This window comes from Microcaecilia unicolor, chromosome 7 (assembly GCF_901765095.1).
Source record: "Microcaecilia unicolor chromosome 7, aMicUni1.1, whole genome shotgun sequence".
Taxonomy (NCBI): Eukaryota; Metazoa; Chordata; class Amphibia; order Gymnophiona; family Siphonopidae; genus Microcaecilia; species Microcaecilia unicolor.
The window spans coordinates 297,790,574-297,808,482 of record NC_044037.1 but is presented as its reverse complement, the minus strand read 5'-3'; the positions used below and the strand labels follow the sequence as shown (position 1 = coordinate 297,808,482).

Here is a 17,909-nt window from a genome sequence, read left to right as displayed (position 1 = left end):
AATTCTTTGCTTAAGATTAAACAAAAACGAAATGAAGACTGAAAACCTCTTAATGTTTCAGCAGCAGTATTTATTTTTATTTCATTATTAATGTTCAGAAAGCTGTCGTTTTTTTAATTTGTGAATTCATTTTCTTTTCAGAAAAGAAGAAATCTAAAAAGCGTCAGTATGAAGAGGAGGAGGAGGAGGAGGAGGATACTTTAGGGGGTAAACCCCAGGAAGCTGTCCCTTCTGCTGCTGGGAAGCAAGTGGATGAAGCTGGCACCAAAGTGGATGAATATGGTGCAAAGGATTATAGGCTACAGATGCCCATGAAGGAGGACCACACCTCACGCCCACTTTGGGTGGTAAGAGTTTCACACATACACACGCAAAGTCATAGAAAGGTTTGTTTGGAATCCGCTGTGAAGGATAAGAACTGAGAGTCCTATTCAGAGATTTATTTCCCCTTTTATTGCATATATGTTTATATTTACATATTACATACAGGTGCAGGAGGTATTTCCCTATTCCTGTTGGGCTCACAATCTTGTTTTCATACTGAATAGATTTTGCTATTTAAACAAAATGTAAAGGGAACCTGAGAAAACACATAAGTTTTTAAATTATTACTTTATTTAAGGAACAAGTCATCCAACACTCATATATAACCCATGTGAAAAAGTAACTGCCCCCTTAGCTACTCAATCAACCAGTTGACCAAATTTAATTGAGCCTCTGACAACAAAAATGGGCCAAATCCACTTTGTTACAATGGGAAATATTAGCCATCTAAGTTGTAAGGTATACATTTCAGTAAAAAAAAACAAGCGATGCCTGAATCGACTTTATTGTGTATGCATATTTGAGGGTTAAATGAAAAGTAGTGCCTCCATCTCCCTGATTCGTCAACAGATGGCAGCACAGACACACTACATGTGTATACTCTTCTTTTGAAACCTTTCCTTCACCTTGGTTGGCAAGAAGCCTCTTTGTGAAGAGGCTGTTCTGCTATTGCTTGTGAAATGGAAGCATGCAGTGAGCACTTATCGGTGCGATTTAAGCATTGTGTTGTGATAGAATTTCTGACTTAGAGTCCTTCCAGTCCTTCCAGTCCTTCCAGGTCCATGGCTTTTCCTACCATCTCTATGCTGATGACTCCCAAATCTACCTTTCTACCCCTGATATCTCACCTTGCATCCAAACCAAAGTTTCAGCGTGCTTGTCTGACATTGCTGTCTGGATGTCTCAACGCCACCTGAAATTAAATATGACCAAAACCGAGCTTCTCATTTTCCCCCCCAAACCCACCTCCCCGCTCCCCCCGTTTTCTATTTCTGTTGATGGCTCTCTCATTCTCCCTGTCTCCTCAGCTCGAAACCTTGGGGTCATCTTTGACTCTTCTCTCTCCTTCTCTGCTCATATCCAGCAGATTGCCAAGACAGGTTTCTTTCTTTACAACATCCGTAAAATCCGCCCCTTTCTTTCCGAGCACTCTACCAAAACCCTCATCCACACCCTTGTCACCTCTCGTTTAGACTACTGCAATCTGCTTCTTGCTGGCCTCCCACTTAGTCACCTCTCCCCTCTCCAATCGGTTCAAAACTCTGCTGCCCGTCTCGTCTTCCACCAGGGTCGCTTTACTCATACTACCTCTCTCCTCAAGACCCTTCACTGGCTCCCTATCCGTTTTCGCATCCTGTTCAAACTTCTTCTACTAACCTATAAATGTACTCACTCTGCTGCTCCCCAGTATCTCTCCACACTCGTCCTTCCCTACACCCCTTCCCGTGCACTCCGCTCCATGGATAAATCCTTCTTATCTGTTCCCTTCTCCACTACTGCCAACTCCAGACTTCGCGCCTTCTGTCTCGCTGCACCCTGCGCCTGGAATAAACTTCCTGAGCCCCTACGTCTTGCCCCATCCTTGGCCACCTTTAAATCTAGACTGAAAGCCCACCTCTTTAACATTGCTTTTGACTCGTAACCACTTGTAACCACTCGCCTCCACCTACCCTCCTCTCTTCCTTCCCGTTCACATTAATTGATTTGATTTGCGTACATTATTTATTTTTTGTTTATTAGATTGTAAGCTCTTTGAGCAGGGACTGTCTTTCTTCTATGTTTGTGCAGCGCTGCATACGCCTTGTAACGCTATAGAAATGCTAAATAGTAGTAGTAGTAGTCTCTTGTAACCAGAGCTAATATTGTGATGTCATAATGCCTCAGGCCACCAATAAGAGCCAACCTCATCAGTGATGTCACAATGGCTTGATTGTCCTATACTTGGCTTACTTTTATTACATAGCTCTTTGAGCAGGGACTGTCTTTCTTCTATGTTTGTGCAGCGCTGCGTACGCCTTGTAGTGCTATAGAAATGCTAAATAGTAGTAGTAGTAGTAATTCACCATCGCATGCCAAATGTGTCAGCAATTTCCCTTTGAATGATCCTTCAATTGTCCTTTACAGACTTATTTATTTTATTTATTTGTTACATTTGTATCCCACATTTTCCCACCTATTTGCAGGCTCAATGTGGCTTACATAGTAACGTAACGGCGTTCGCCAGTTCCAGTATGAACAAATACAAGGTGTACTAGTGGTAGAATAAGGTTCATGTATGGTAGGTACATTGGGGGAACAAAAGAGAGGAAGAGAGAGATTATCTTTTTAGGACGGTCTGAATGGACAGAGGAGTTACCCTGTATGTGGAAAAACAATATTAAAGCATCTGAAATGTAGGAGACTTGAAGAGAGAAAGCAATATGGATCATCCTGGAAAGAGAAGATGGAACCTCTATCTAGAGACCTGCACAGGAATGGGATTTGCGGGAATCCTGCGGTAATCACCTCCAGGGCTGCAGGATTCCTTTGGGATGAAAGCAGTTCTGTGGGGATGGAAGAAGTTCCTGCAGGGTTCCCATGGAAGTGTAAGCTGCACCTGCGTCAGCCTCTCATCTGCCAAGTTTTTTGTGTACCGCCGCCTCCTCCTTGCTTTAACAGCGCAAATGTGGAAAGTCTTCCATTAATTCTCTCTGCTCCCGGGCTGATGCACAGGCCTCATCTTTGACGCAGACATGAACATCGGAGGTCACATGATCTACTGGCGCGTGCATGTGGCAACCTCTCAGCGCACAGTGCCAGGAAATCGGAGACAAGTCTTACATGTGCGCACCAGAGTGTTCCAAGTTTGAACTTCTATTCCTTCCTTACCTGCAGTGCTGCATCTCAAACCCAAAGAGAGCCGACCAGAATTTTTTTTTGTTATCATGAGTATAGAGGTGTGGTAACCGTGTTAGTCCACTTTTAAAGGTAATCAATAGAAATCAAACAAAATAAAACATGGAAAAGAAAATAAGATGATACCTTTTTTATTAGACATAACTTAATACATTTCTTGATTAGCTTTCGAAGGTTGCCCTTCTTCGTCAGATCGGAAATAAGCAAATGTGCTAGCTGACAGTGTATATAAGTGAAAACATTCAAGCATTACTATGACAGTAAAATAGATACTATTGGAGATTCTACATGGAATGTTGCTACTATTGGAGATTCTACATGGAATGTTGCTATTCCAGTAGCAACATTCCATGTAGAAGGCTGCGCAGGCTTCTGTTTCTGTGAGTCTGACGTCCTGCACGTACGTGCAGGACGTCAGACTCACAGAAGCAGAAGCCTGCGCGGCCACATTGCTGATCTACAAGGGCCGACTTCTACATGGAATGTTGCTAGTGGAATAGCAACATTCCATGTAGAATCTATAGAAATCAAACAAAATAAAACATGGAAAAGAAAATAAGATGATACCTTTTTTATTGGACATAACTTAATACATTTCTTGATTAGCTTTCGAAGGTTGCCCTTCTTCCTCAGATCGGAAATAAGCAAATGTGCTAGCTGACAGTGTATATAAGTGAAACAAAGCATTTCAGTGACAGTCTAACAGGATGGGGGTGGGTAGGAGATATGCATGGGAACATCAAAGCATTTCAGTGATAGTCTAACAGGATGGGGGTGGATAGGTGAGAGGAGGATGATAAACAGATCAATACAACTTAACATTAAATTCTTGTGGAGATGGGTGGGGAATAGGTTAAATTCTTGCAGGGACAGGTAGGAACAGGTTGAATTCTTGCAGGGACGGGTGGGGATAGGTAAGATTCCAGCGGAGACGGGCTAGATTTCTGTCCCTTAACATTTGCATCAATAAAGTGTTTCTCCATAACATCTCCAGCGGTGGAATCGTCCTTTGATCAGCCTCTACTTTTTCCTGTTTGGTCTTCCTGACGTAGAGGTTTTTCCCTGTTTGTGTTCTGAGCCTTAGTTTAGAGCCACATCAGCTTAATACTTCCAGGTATTCTAATCTTTAATCTGTCCTTTTGTAAAGGCTCAGTTTGTTGAATTGTATTTTTTTTTAAGGGTAAGTATTCATGAAGCATTAGATTGAAGCTTCTTTTATTTATGACTTAAGCCAATCGTGAACATTTATTTCAGAAATGACGTTCATCTTTTACTCCATGTCGCAATTCTCTTGATTGATCATTACCCTTTTCATTATTTTGCAGGCGCCAGATGGCCACATTTTCCTGGAAGCCTTTTCTGCAGTTTATAGGTACGCCCAAGACTTTCTGGTAGCCATATCAGAACCTGTGTGCAGACCAGTCCATATTCATGAGTACAAACTAACTGCTTACTCACTCTATGCCGCGGTCAGCGTTGGTTTGCAGACAAGTGATATCATTGAGTACTTACAGAAACTGAGCAAGACTGGGGTTCCAGAGGGCATCGTTCACTTTATTAAGGCAAGTTGGTGCTATTATTACTCGCAATTAAAGAACATGATTCGTTAGCTCTATATGGATAAATGTTTTTCTGTGGGATTTCAACGAACAATTATAATAGATTCTGAAGGCAATCTCCTCCTGCCTCTGCTGTTTATATAACAAACTAGCCGTTGAGCCCGTAAAAACGGGCTGGTATAGAGGTTTTCCTCCCCCCGCGGTCACCACCGCTCCCCTCCCCCCCGCGAAGTCGCCACCGCTCCCCCCCCTCGAAGTTGTCGCCGCCGCCACCCCTCCACCTGGTCCGGGCCCTCTCTTCACTTCTGAACTTACAGATCCATTCGCCGAACGCAGCAACGCACATCAGCTGAGCTGCCTCTTCCTTCTCTGCCTGTGTGTGTCCCGCCCTCGCTGACGTTATGTCACAGGAGGGCGGGGCCACAGGCAAAGAAGGAAGGGCTCACTGCAGCTCAGCTGATGTGCGTTGCTGCGTTCGGCGAATGGATCTGTAAGTTCAGAAGGGAAGAGAGGGCCTGGGCCGGGTGGAGGGGTGGCGGCGGCGACTCCGAGTGGGGGGGGGGGAGCGGTAGCAACGTCGGCGGCGCAGTTTCCCTCTCTGTCCCGCCCCCCCCACCCCCCCCGTCATCACGTATTGACGCAGGGGCGGGACAGAGAGGGAAGTCTCTACTGCGCATTTGCAGTGAGTACGGTCACTCGCCGTTTATATGTTTGATACAATAATGAAGGAGATATCTGAGCACAACTGACATTACTTCTGACCAAAGATAGAATCTTTTAATTAAAGAGGTATTGCCTCAAAAAAACCCCGGCTATATAACAAAGAAAGCTCACGGGGGCTGGGCTGCTTCATCACTGGCAAACACCTCATATAAAAATTTTTAAATTATTTTTTACATATATCTAATCGTTTTCATTCTCTTATTTCTTCTCTTACGATATAGAGATATATATACTATACATAATTCTAAACTTAAAAGCTACTTAGCTTTGTAGAGGTCCGGTTTTTTCTTTTTTCTTTTTTATTTGACGCTGACCTGCCTCAGGGTCATATGGTCTGCGTCAATCTCAACTAGAAAATCAAACAGCTCTAACGGACCAGCAGGTAACGAAACGCTGGCCATCGTTGGTCGTGGTCGTGCTCAGCGTCAAAGAAAAAAGAAAAAACCGGACCTCTACAAAGCTAAGTAGCTTTTAAGTTTAGAATTATGTATAGTATATATATCTCTATATCGTAAGAGAAGAAATAAGAGAATGAAAACGATTAGATATATGTAAAAAATAATTTAAAAAATTTTATATGAGGTGTTTGCCAGTGATGAAGCAGCCCAGCCCCCGTGAGCTTTCTTTGTTATATAGCCGGGGGTTTTTTGAGGCAATACCTCTTTAATTAAAAGATTCGATCTTCGGTCAGAAGTAATGTCAGTTGTGCTCAGATATCTCCTTCATTATTGTTTCTGTGGGATTTGCCACCTTTGAAACATTTTACTAGTTTATGAAAACTGTGATACACTTTTCTCTAATGTTGCACACATGGACTGGAATCTGGTATCCTTACTTGCCACTGTTCCACACTGCAAAGGCATCAGTAAAAACTGAAAAAAGTTGTAGGTTTGTTTAAATGCAAAATGACTTGTGCAAATGCACTCTCAGAGACTGAATAAAAGTGTGCCAGACCAGGAAGATGCATGCCTTGGGTTGGCATTACTGTTTGCACAATCTTTAAAGCAGAGCTGTTTATTCTCCCATTAATAGTTAGTGACGTCATTATCAGACCCATTTTTTTTCTTCCTTCAATAAAACATTGCTGAGATCCCTTCATCATACTTTTGTTTAATATCTGAGCAATAAATAGTGTATATAATCCTCCACCTTTTTGTTAGAAACAAACATCATAGTGGCAGTTTTAATCTGAGATGCTTAAGTATGTGGTTTATTTCTTACAGCTGTGCACAGTCAGCTATGGAAAAGTAAAGCTGGTGCTGAAACATAACAGGTAATGTGAAGGAGCCTTGTGTCACAGCACAGTCTGATGCTTTCTGGGACAGATCCCCTGACTCTTTTTCACGGCATCCCTCACCCCTCTGCACCCAGGCAGTAAGAGTTAGGTTCAGGAACTGAAATCCATTTTGCCTGTATGGCAGCATGCAACTCTGCTTTTTAGCCAGACCTGGTAGCCAGTGTAATAAGTCTGAATGTCTTTGCAAATGTTGCTGCACACAGGTAGACGGCAGATGTGTATGTAATTGTTTCAGAATTTCTACACATTCTAGCTGTCATTTCCATTAAGTAGCTTCCCACTATCCAGAATCTGTGGGATAGTTGTATCCATCAACCAACAGGTGGAGACAGAGAACTGAAAACTGAGCTGAAACATATCTCTGTTGGCATCCAGTCAAGCTCCTCAGTATTTTGTATCTCCAGCCGGTAGATGGACACACTTTTCAGCCTCTGGTTCTGAGTGCTTTGCTCCTGGTCCAGTTGGTCAGCTGGTCCCCATTTGAGCTTTGTGGGTGTCTTGAGTCTGCAGAGTTTTATATCTGGAGGTCTTCAGATCCCTGTCTGTGGTGCCCCGCAAATGTACTTCTTCCCTTCATTCACCTCTCCCCTGTTTCCTGTGACGCTCTCCTTTTCCAACACAACAACCTTTAAAAAAAAAAAAAAAAGAAAGGAGAAGGAAAGAGGTTTGCTGGAGAGCATGGTACACTATCAGTCCTGAGACATTTTCATCTGTAGTAAAACGTTTGGAGACTGAACTTGGAGGGAGCAGCCACCAATGGTAAGTCTGACTAAAGTTTAAGAACTGCTTGAAGGGCTGCAGGTTCTACTTGGGGGGAGGGATCCTGACAATTGACACGTTGGGCTGCGCTGGTGACAGTCGGGGTGAATGGCAGCTCCCGTGTACACAAACAATATTCCTGGCATGGCAGTGAAGATCATTACTGTCATTTGTAAAGCTAACTCATTTGGAGACATTCCAGCACTCTACCAAAACCCTCATCCACACCCTTGTCTCCTCTCATTTAGACTACCGCAATCTGCTTCTTGCTGGCCTCCCACTTAGTCACCTCTTCCCTCTCCAGTCGGTTCAAAACTCTGCTGCCCGTCTCGTCTTCCGCCAGGGTCGCTTTACTCATACTACCCCTCTCCTCAAGACCCTTCACTGGCTCCCTATCCGTTTTCGCATCCTGTTCAAACTTCTTCTACTAACCTATAAATGTACTCACTCTGCTGCTCCCCAGTATCTCTCCACACTCGTCCTTCCCTACACCCCTTCCCGTGCACTCCGCTCCATGGATAAATCCTTCTTATCTGTTCCCTTCTCCACTACTGCCAACTCCAGACTTCGCGCCGTCTGTCTCGCTGCACCCTACGCCTGGAATAAACTTCCTGAGCCCCTACGTCTTGCCCCATCCTTGGCCACCTTTAAATCTAGACTGAAAGGCCACCTCTTTAACATTGCTTTTGACTCGTAACCACTTGTAACCACTCGCCTCCACCTACCCTCCTCTCTTCCTTCCCGTTCACATTAATTGATTTGATTTGCTTACTTTATTTTTTTGTCTATTAGATTGTAAGCTCTTTGAGCAGGGACTGTCTTTCTTCTATGTTTGTGCAGCGCTGCGTACGCCTTGTAGCGCTATAGAAATGCTAAATAGTAGTAGTAGTAGTAGTAGCTTCAGGGCGTTTCAGTGGGTACAATCCAGGAATCCCATGGAATGTGGAGGAAACGGCAGTACATCTTTGAATTTGGCGCAGCATCCGAATACGCTGGGGTCTTTGGACTTTCCTGTAGAGCCAGTGTGCAATTTGATGCAGGAGAGCTCTAGAACGGAAGCCATTTTGTCGGGGCTTCCTGGAAGTGAGGAACAGCCTCTGTATGATCGCATGCGGAGCACAGACGCCATTTTACAGTCTCAGGGCCTGACAGAGCATTCAGCTGCATTGGGAACTTTGCTGTTACACCAGGCCTGTTTGTTGAAACGGACAGCTAGAGTTGCTGGAAGGTGCTTCAGTTTCTCTTCCCGCTGCCCAGTAAGCTGCGTCCAAGTGTCCCATTTTTGCATGGAGACTCTAAGAGCAGTGATAGCCTCAGCTGAAGCAGGAGAATTTCTTACCGCCCTCAATCTCAAGGAGGCGTATTTACATCAGAGGTTTCTGCGTTTTGTGATTCTGGGCCATCACCTCCAGTTCAGGGCTTTGCCTTTTGGTCTCGCCACGGCTATAAGAACGTTTACCAAGGTTATGGTAGTGGTGGCTGTGGCGGCGTTCTTTTGGCGCAAGGGAATCAGAGTTCACCCGTATCTCAGTGACTGGCTCATTCTTGCATTGTCCGATTTGGACAGCGTGGCGGCAACGGACAGAGTTGTCTATGTTCTGCAGTTGTTGGATTGGGTGAACAGTTTTGAGAACAGCTGATTCCTTTGCAGATGCTGGAGTATCTGGGCATTCTACTTGACACAGCATGGGAGAGGATCTTCCTCACAGAGTGCAGGAGGTTGATTTGGTTCAACAGATTCATCATCATGTCAGTCAAGGCAGGCCCAGGGTCTGGAATTATGTCCAGGTTCTGGGGTCAGTGACGGCGATGATGGAAGTGGTGCCATGTGCAAGGGCTCATATATGGCTGTTACATGAATCTCTCCGCCGCTGGTCTCTGATGTCACAGAAGTGCAACCTTCATCTTCCTTAACCGCTGGTTGCCAGACGGCATATGCAATGATGGGTGTCGCTCAGGAATGGTACTCCCTTTCCAATAACACAATGGACAGTGGTGACAATGGACACCAGCAAGTTGGTTTGGGGAGCTCATTACAAGTTCCATCTGGAAACCTGATACTGGACTAGATGGACCATTGATCTGACCCAGTATGGCTATTCTTATGTTCTTACATAAAAGTTGTTTTGATTCGGTCACTTCTACCTTGCTTCAGGCTTGAAAACACACTACATACATGTTGTATGTGTGGGTGTGGAGGGCTGGTGTTCTGAGCACGGACTTTCTCCCTTCCCTGCTCAGATTGTGCACATCCTAGCATTTCTCCAGGCAGGCCTTCAAAAAGGATTGACGTTGGGTTCTCTAAAAGTTCAGGTTGTGGCTTTGGCCTGTTTCAGGGGCCAACTACAGATGTCTTTTGCGGCTTACCCAGATATCGTTTGGTTCTTGTGGGGAGCGGTCCACTTGTGGCGTCCCTTTCATACAATGTGTCCAGAGTGAAACCTTAATTTAGTCCTTCAGGCTCTTCAGTAGCCTCCTTTTGAGCCACTCCAGAAAGCATCCTTGAAGAACTTATGCTACAGACGGTGTTCTTGATGGCTGTTGGTGTTGGCATATAGGGTTTAGAAGCCTCAGGCTCTCTTTTCAGGATCCCTTTTTTCACTTTTAGAGAGGGGGGGTATCTCCCTGCATACACTTCCTTCCTTTCTTCCAAAAGTGGTATCAGAATTTCATCTCAACCAGTCTGTGGCGCTTCTGTCCTTTTGCAGAGAGGATTAAAAGCCTCAGTATTCTTCCTTGGAGCTTCTCGATGTGCATAGAGTCCTCAGATATCCGGAAGTAATGAACGAGCTTCACAAATCGAACAGACTGTGCTTTTTGGTAAACAGAGGGTTAGCCTCATGGTTTTCAACCCACAATAGTTAGATGGCTGAAGGAGACTTATTTGCTTGCAGTAAAGCAAGCTCCTCAGACCTTTATTGAGGCATATAGCTACATCCTAGGCGGAGACAACCTTACTGTCTCTGGACATTTGCAAGGTGGTGACATGGTCAAGCACTTCAGACTGGATGCAGTGTGCTCAGAAGCTGGTTTTGGGGCTTCAGTCCTCAAGGCGGCACGCCGGGATCCCACCCACTCTAGGGTTTGCGTTTGAAAATCCCACATGTTCTGGAATAGAGGGAAGCTGCTTAATGGAAGGAAAAGTTAGGTCATACCTGATAATTTTCTTTCATTTAGTTCTTCCCACTATTCCAGATGCCCACCCAAGGCTTCTGAGATGTTTAGTCGGTATGAAATAATGGGTCAAATAACTCGCCTTGCATGGCACTTCCTGATATCTCTTGTTTTCTATAAGTTGTCCACAGATGAGAGGTCTCCACACTTTTGCTTGTCTGGTTAGTGTTAGATTTGTGAGTTGTTTAAGGTTGTTTTGTTTATTCTGAGTTTGTCCTTACTGTTCTGCTGGTCTGTTTAAATACCGAGCAGCTGGACTGCATTCCTAGAAAGAGATGTCCCAGTCCCTGCTCAGTTTTCGGTTCTCTGTCTCCTCCTGCTGGTTGATGGACACAACCATCCCATGGGTTCTTGAATAGTAGGAAGGATTAATGGAAAGAAAATTATCAGATAAGACCTAATTTCTACTTTTCTACACATCATTTTGCATCTGCAGACCAGTTCAAAAATATTAAGCCAATTTGTTAATGAATTAAAGAATTGTGATTACTGATTTCACAGTAGCAAAATTTTGCATTAAAACTTTTTGTACACCCTTTTTTTTTGGCCAATTTTTTGTTGTTGTTGTTGCTGCAATAAAGCCCTGTCTGTGGGCAAAATAATTGTCCAAAAATTGAACGGAATAGGGTGAAATTTGGAGGTGAGGAGGAAACTGGTGAAAAGACATATTAAGTTTGAAAATGGGTCAGATTAGACCAGAGTTCCAGAAAAACAACCTCCCCCCCCCCCCAAAAAAAAAACGCATTTGTGGAAGAAGGCATTCCAACAGCTGCAGCATACAAATATTCACATAGCAAATAAAGCATTGCACCTTTCTTACAGCCATTCTGGCCCATCTGCCCTCCTGATCAGACAGAGAACCAACACGCAAACATGCCCACTCATGTAAAGACAAATACAAACACACATGGCACTGACACACACACTTGTGCACGCACATAGACATACAAATATGCACAGACATACCAGCTATTCACAAACAGAATAGTTAAGTGTATAAAGCAGAGAGAGAAACCCATTGGTAATGTAGGTAAAAGTAGACGTGTTCTGGTACACACACTTACACACGTGCAGAAGGGTTGGAAAAAATTACATGAGCCGTGCTCTGCTTGCTTTCCCCACTGTTTGTAACTGTTTTTGCATTTGGGCAGCTAATTCAGAGCTCCCTTTAAGTTCTTAGACAGGATATTAAGGGTAAAGAATAAGCAGTCAGAGGTGACCCTGCTGGTTTTTCTGCAGCACTTTTTGTAGTGAAAATTTAACCTAGGTGGAAATATTGCACAAACTGAATTGAGTCCCCCCTCAGCCCTAAAATAAGTAACTTTTTTCAAAATTCTTATTTGTTTTATGGTAGATTTATGTTAAGTAGAGTTTCTCTTGCAATTTTTCTGAAGCAGGCATCAGTGAATTTGTTCTGGTGCAGACAGAGGAGTAATCTTCTTTTGTTGTGCTTTTTATAAAGTTAGTTTGCTTGCTAGATTAGCAAACGGAGGGGCTATTTATACCTGTTCTTTTCAGTCTGGTAAGTTCAGAGGAAGAGAGAGGGGGAATTGTCATTGCTCATTGTTTTGTCTTTATTTGGTGCAAATATATGAATATGATTCACTGTATATTGTTGTCAAACAGAACTAGACATGAATCAAAAACACATTGAAATCACCTTCACAAATCTTTTGGAGGTGCTGAGAGGAAAAGCGTCATACTTCCGTTGCTCTACTGGGTATATTGCCCGAAACTGTGTAGTGTATTGGAGCAATACGGTAAAAAGTAATCATGAGCTAAAAAAAAACTCTCTTATTTAACTTCAAAAAGTTATCAACAAATGGCAAATTGAATTGCAACTTATCTGTGCCGTGCTGTAAGCTATGGGCTGTTAAGTTGTTGCCCTCTCCCAGGGTGAGGTCCCTTGACGGACCCGTTTTGCGCTGGCTTTTTCAAGAGTCCTCACCAAAATTCCCTGAAAACCGCAAAAAACCTTAATTAGATAACTTGTTAACCACTGAAAAATCAACGTGTGGAAAGTGCTACTTCTCAGTACCTGGAAAGCTCTCGTCTATTGGCGTGTCAAGCCGGCAGCCTGGCTGACAAAATGGCGCCTAGAATATTTAAAGGTACCCAAAAGGGAACCACCCCATGATGTCATTACGTGCTTACGTGACAATCCATGGCAACTGAAAGGTGATGTTAAACAGAAAATTCCTTTCAATGAAAAATGACATTTGATGGAGAACTCAGTTCAATGAAAAATGACATCTAATGAGAAACTCCGTTCAATAAAAAACTCCATTCAATAAAAAATGGACCAGTTTATAGACGTATTCAGTCCCCTGGGTTCAATAGTGTCTAATTTGAAGATCCAACGTTGTTCACACTGTAACAAAATTTTCGGGCAATATACCCAGTAGAGCAATGAAAGTATGAAGCTTTTCCTCTCAGCACCTCAAAAAGATTTGTGAAGGTGATTTCAATGTGTTTTTGATTCATGTCTAGTTCTGTTTGTCTTTATTTGGGACAGTAAAAAAAAGAAAAGAAAAACACACAGTCGATATTGTTCACAATTTGGTTACATACGTTTTCACTTTTGGGACTTTTTAAGAAAACTGAAGAAATCATTCTGCCTGTCTGAACACAGCTATCTCCAAGGAACTAAACGAGTAGAATCTTAGTTCAATATCATATCAGACAAAGGTTAAAATGCTCATGTCTGCTTGTGAGGTTTAATAGATGAGTGGTATTCACAGAAGCTTGTAAATACGCCAAGACATTTTTATCAGAGGTTTTTTCACTCTGTATTCTTGAAATCAGGTTTTATAGAAGCAATAAAGGATCCTTAGTAGCTTGTGACAGGATAAAATTAAGCATTGCATTTTTCTTTCTCACGAAGGTATTTTGTGGAAAGCATTCATCCAGAAGTAATCCAGCAACTTCTTCAGGACCATGTTATTAAGGACTGCCGACTAAGAAATGCAGAAGGAGAAGAAACGGAGCTTATCACAGAGACTTTCACCAGTAAATCGGCTGTAAGTCTTGCCTGTTCACTGAGCCTTTCAGTATAAACTTCCAACAATGGGAATCAAATGCATCTGAAACCCTAGAATCCGGGCATCACAGAACTAAATAACTGATTGTCCGCATTGGTTGTAGATCCTCACTCACTGCAAACGTTTTGTATTTATTAGGCTTTTTGCAATATAGTTGATATCAAGCTCTATGATTTCATATAATGTCAGTCAGTTTTCAGTCAGTTATTGGGTTTAAATCTGTCGTTTATTTGACAGTTTTTCAGCTTAAGTAGAATATTTTTCAACATATATATAATCTGTCTTGTACATTTTGTCGAAGTGAAACGGCAAAGTATAAACTTGAAATTAAAGTCATCATTTCTCTATCAGCTTTAATAGAACCCAAACAGAAAATAGAGTAAATACCTGATGAAATCTTTCAAGCTTAGTTTTGTCTACCTTTAAGTATCTTCATTATAACTCTCCTCAACAAAATATTCAGGGTTTGAATATCTATTCATCTCCTTGCCTGGGGTGAGTGGATTATCTCGCAGGCAGGGAAGAAACAGATGATTTTTATTTTTGTTACGTTTGTACTCCGCGCTTTCCCACTCATGGCAGGCTCAATGCGGCTTACATGGGGGCAATGGAGGGTTAAGTGACTTGCCCAGAGTCACAAGGAGCTGCCTGTGCCTGAAGTTGGAATCGAACTCAGTTCCTCAGTTACCCAGGACCAAAGTCCACCACCCTAACCACTAGGCCACTCCTCCACTCCACGGTGGCATCCTTGCTCCAGTTGAGGCGCAGAAGGAATTAGCAGCAGAAGCAGCATCTCCCCTCCCCACCACCTTGATTGCAGCTATTGAGGAGAAGGTTGATGTTGTGGTTCCATCTTTGTTAGTCAGAGTCTGCAGGATGATACGTTGTATCTTCGGCTCCAGTTGAGGAGAGTGGACAGCTGAGAGGATGATGGGAAATCAGAAGGCTGCAAGTGTTACTGGTCAAGGAGAGAGAGGACTACATCTTTGGAGGTTAAGGGGCATCTTTGGCCTCCATTCAGGCCTGGGAAGAGTGAGGTGTTGAGGTGGATGAAAGAGAGAGAGTTATGGCTGGGAGCAGAGGAACTGAAGTAGAAAGAAGATTTCACCTGGGTGTGGTAGAGGGGAGAGAGAGGCTAGGATAGGAGGGTGTGTACTCACCAGTGGCGTACCAAGGGGGGTGCCGCGGCACGCGCCTGTGGGCTCCGACTTCGCTAACGTCACTCCTTCGCTGCAGCTCCCTCTGCCCCGGAACAGGTTACTTCCTGTTCCGGGGCAGAGGGAGCTGCAGCGAACGAGCGACGTTAGCGAAGTCGGAGCCCACAGGCGCGCACCGCGACACCCCCCTCCCCAGCGGCGTGCACCCGGAGGGGGGGTGTCATTTCGCCGGGGGGGGGGAAGGTGTCATTTCGCGGGGGGGGGGGGGGGGGGGGGGCGTGCTGCACCCTGGGGGGGGCGCATCGGCGATCCGCCCAAGGTGCCATCCAGGCTAGGAACGCCACTGGTACTCACCAAGTACTCCTGTTGGCTTCCCTTCCTCTGACATTGTAGCAGGGGGTGGTAGTACACAGCAAGCACAATTAGTCCTTATTGAGCAAATCCTGAAAGAATTTTAGGTGTCGATGGGCTTCACCCTTAATGAGTTACATGTCTGTCCGTTACAGATTGCAAAGACAAGTGAGGTTGGATTTGGTCCCTCCACATCACAAGGTCCCGAGGCTCATGGTAAAGGCGATGTGCCCTCAGACTTGTTTGAGTTTTATGAGCAAATGGACAAAGATGAAGAGGAGGAGGAAGAAACCCAGACTGTATCATTTGAAGTCAAACAGGTGAACAGTGAGAGCTTCATTTCAGATTTTTCCCATTGTCGCTATTCTGATGACAGGAGAATCACTAATAGAAAAAAACAAAATCCCAGGGAATTACTCCAAGTAGCACAAACCCCCAAGGGTATAAAGGATTCCTACAAATGTCACTGGTATAGCTCTGTGACGCACCAACATGATCAAGTTTTGTGGCCTGCTTTCTACCCATTAATGGAATGTGCTAGATTATAACTGGCTATCAGTGGTTTATCATTTAGTTCTTATTTGTGCTACTCTGTTCTTACTTGATATTTGTTTATGGTATTGTAAATCTTGCCTGTTGTTTTATTTATTGTAAACCACATTGAACTCGAGTATGTTCGGGATAACATGGGGTATAAATAAATACATACACACAGTGGTGTGCTGGAGCAGGCTCTCAAGAGCCGGTTGTTAAGGTTTTAAGAATTTTGGGAGCCGGTTGTTAAAGTAGGGCCCTCCATGGCTACTTCAACAACTGGCTCCCAAAATGTGGGCTTGGGCCCCCTGCTGAATTATCTTTTATTTTGCTGGTGGGAATGCTGAGCCCCGCCATCCAAGTAAATAGGCTACTGCTGCTCCCCGCTGCTTGTTGGGCAGCAGGCTGGGACTTCTCCAGCATGTGAGAGAAGTTCCAGCATGCTGCTCAGAGCAAGACGTTGGGAGTGGTGGCAGTCCATTTATTGGCTGCCAGCAAAGGTATGCCTAGCGTGCCCGCACGAAGGGATGGAGGAGAGAGGGCAAATGTTGCTCCCCCACCCCCCCGGCCACCCCTGGCCCTTCCAACTGCAGAGCTGGCTACGTCTGGAGAAAGAGCCTGTTGTTAAAAATTTACCAGCACACCCCTGCATACACACATGCGTCAGGAGTGTGGTAACTCCATGAAACTATGCCAAGCAATGGGTGCTCCTTAGTGCTTTTAACTCCCACGCGGAAAACTTTAAAATGTTCCAGAACATGAGTGCGTTGTAAAGTTTTCTGAGCCGGAGTTAATATCACTGAGGAGCACCGGTTGCATGGAAAGAGTCCCATGGAGCTACCGGACTGCTAAAGCAGGACATGAAACTAGATGAAGTTGGTGCCAGGTGGTGAAAGAGCGTCGTGCAGCAGCGCCAGTGGTGGTGTTAGGAATCTAACAGTTCCCTTTAGACTGAGTCCGTGGCTCTGGTGTGCTGCCCACTGTGTACTGTGGGAGCTGAGTGAGCCGTTCTGGGTGACAGTCAAGTTCCAGTTTGAAGTTCTGCTAAGACAATATTAAGCTGAATATCAGTTAATTTTTTGCACGTTGACTGTGTGCGTGTTTTGGTAACAAGCATTTTACTACACTTTACAGACACTGGGCTGATGATCGAAATAGTGGACCTTGGGTGGGTTTTAAAATTCTTGAACCTGCACTGTTTTGTTCTGGTGAATTTCTGATGGTCCATCATTCACTTATTTATATCCTTGTTTTGATGACATGGCCATTTCTTATCAAAGTCATTGGCGTTATTGGAAGATATCATTGAGTTTGCTTTTCTCACATACTGTTTCTACTGTGCAATGCTATATTTAGTTGGAAACAATTTTTTATTGAACAAACAATAAATCATTACAACCATAAGTCTGTGTGAATTTTCCATTTTTTCTTTCCCCCCTTTGTCCCCTCCCTCCTCCCCAAACCTCTTGTCTATTCTTTGTTACATCTTCCTTTCTTCTTGTATATTAACAATTTCAATATAACTCCTTTCGCTGTAGAATTTACATAATAACTTTTATGATTCAAGAAGCTCTTACTGTGCAATGCTATATTTAAAGGGCATCAGAAACTCCTTTAAGAAAAGCCAACTGTAACGTAAGGATGTAAAAACCAATGTAACTGTTTGTATAAGTCGTTGGTGAGGCCCCACCTGGAGTATTGTGTTCAGTTTTGGAGGCCGTATCTTGTTAAGGATGTAAAAAGAATTGAAGCGGTGCAAAGAAAAGCTACGAGAATGGTATGGGATTTGCGTTACAAGACGTATGAGGAGAGACTTGCTGAACTAAACATGTATACTCTGGAGGAAAGGAGAAACAGGGGTGATATGATACAGACGTTCAAATGTTTGAAAGGTATTAATCCGCAAACTAATCTTTTCCGGAGATGGGAAGGTGGTAGAACGAGAGGACATGAAATGAGATTGAAGGGGGGCAGACTCAAGAAAAATGTCAGGAAGTATTTTTTCACAGAAAGAGTAGTGGATGCTTGGAATGCCCTCCCGCGGGAGGTGGTGGAAATGAAAACGGTAACGGAATTCAAACATGCGTGGGATAAG

The 17,909-nt window shown here is 43.9% G+C and overlaps 1 protein-coding gene across 1 annotated transcript in view; it reads left to right on the top strand.

Annotated features, from left to right (window-relative positions):
• The window catches only part of LOC115474763 (general transcription and DNA repair factor IIH helicase subunit XPB-like), a 95,180-nt gene that overhangs the window by 16,908 nt on the left and 60,363 nt on the right, over window positions 1-17,909 (top strand). Inside the window, exons 2-6 of the mRNA XM_030210415.1 lie at window positions 142-347; window positions 4,545-4,781; window positions 6,725-6,774; window positions 13,616-13,751; window positions 15,436-15,600. Of these exons, the coding sequence (XP_030066275.1) occupies window positions 142-347; window positions 4,545-4,781; window positions 6,725-6,774; window positions 13,616-13,751; window positions 15,436-15,600 (794 nt within the window). The remainder of the gene's footprint in view (window positions 1-141; window positions 348-4,544; window positions 4,782-6,724; window positions 6,775-13,615; window positions 13,752-15,435; window positions 15,601-17,909) is intronic.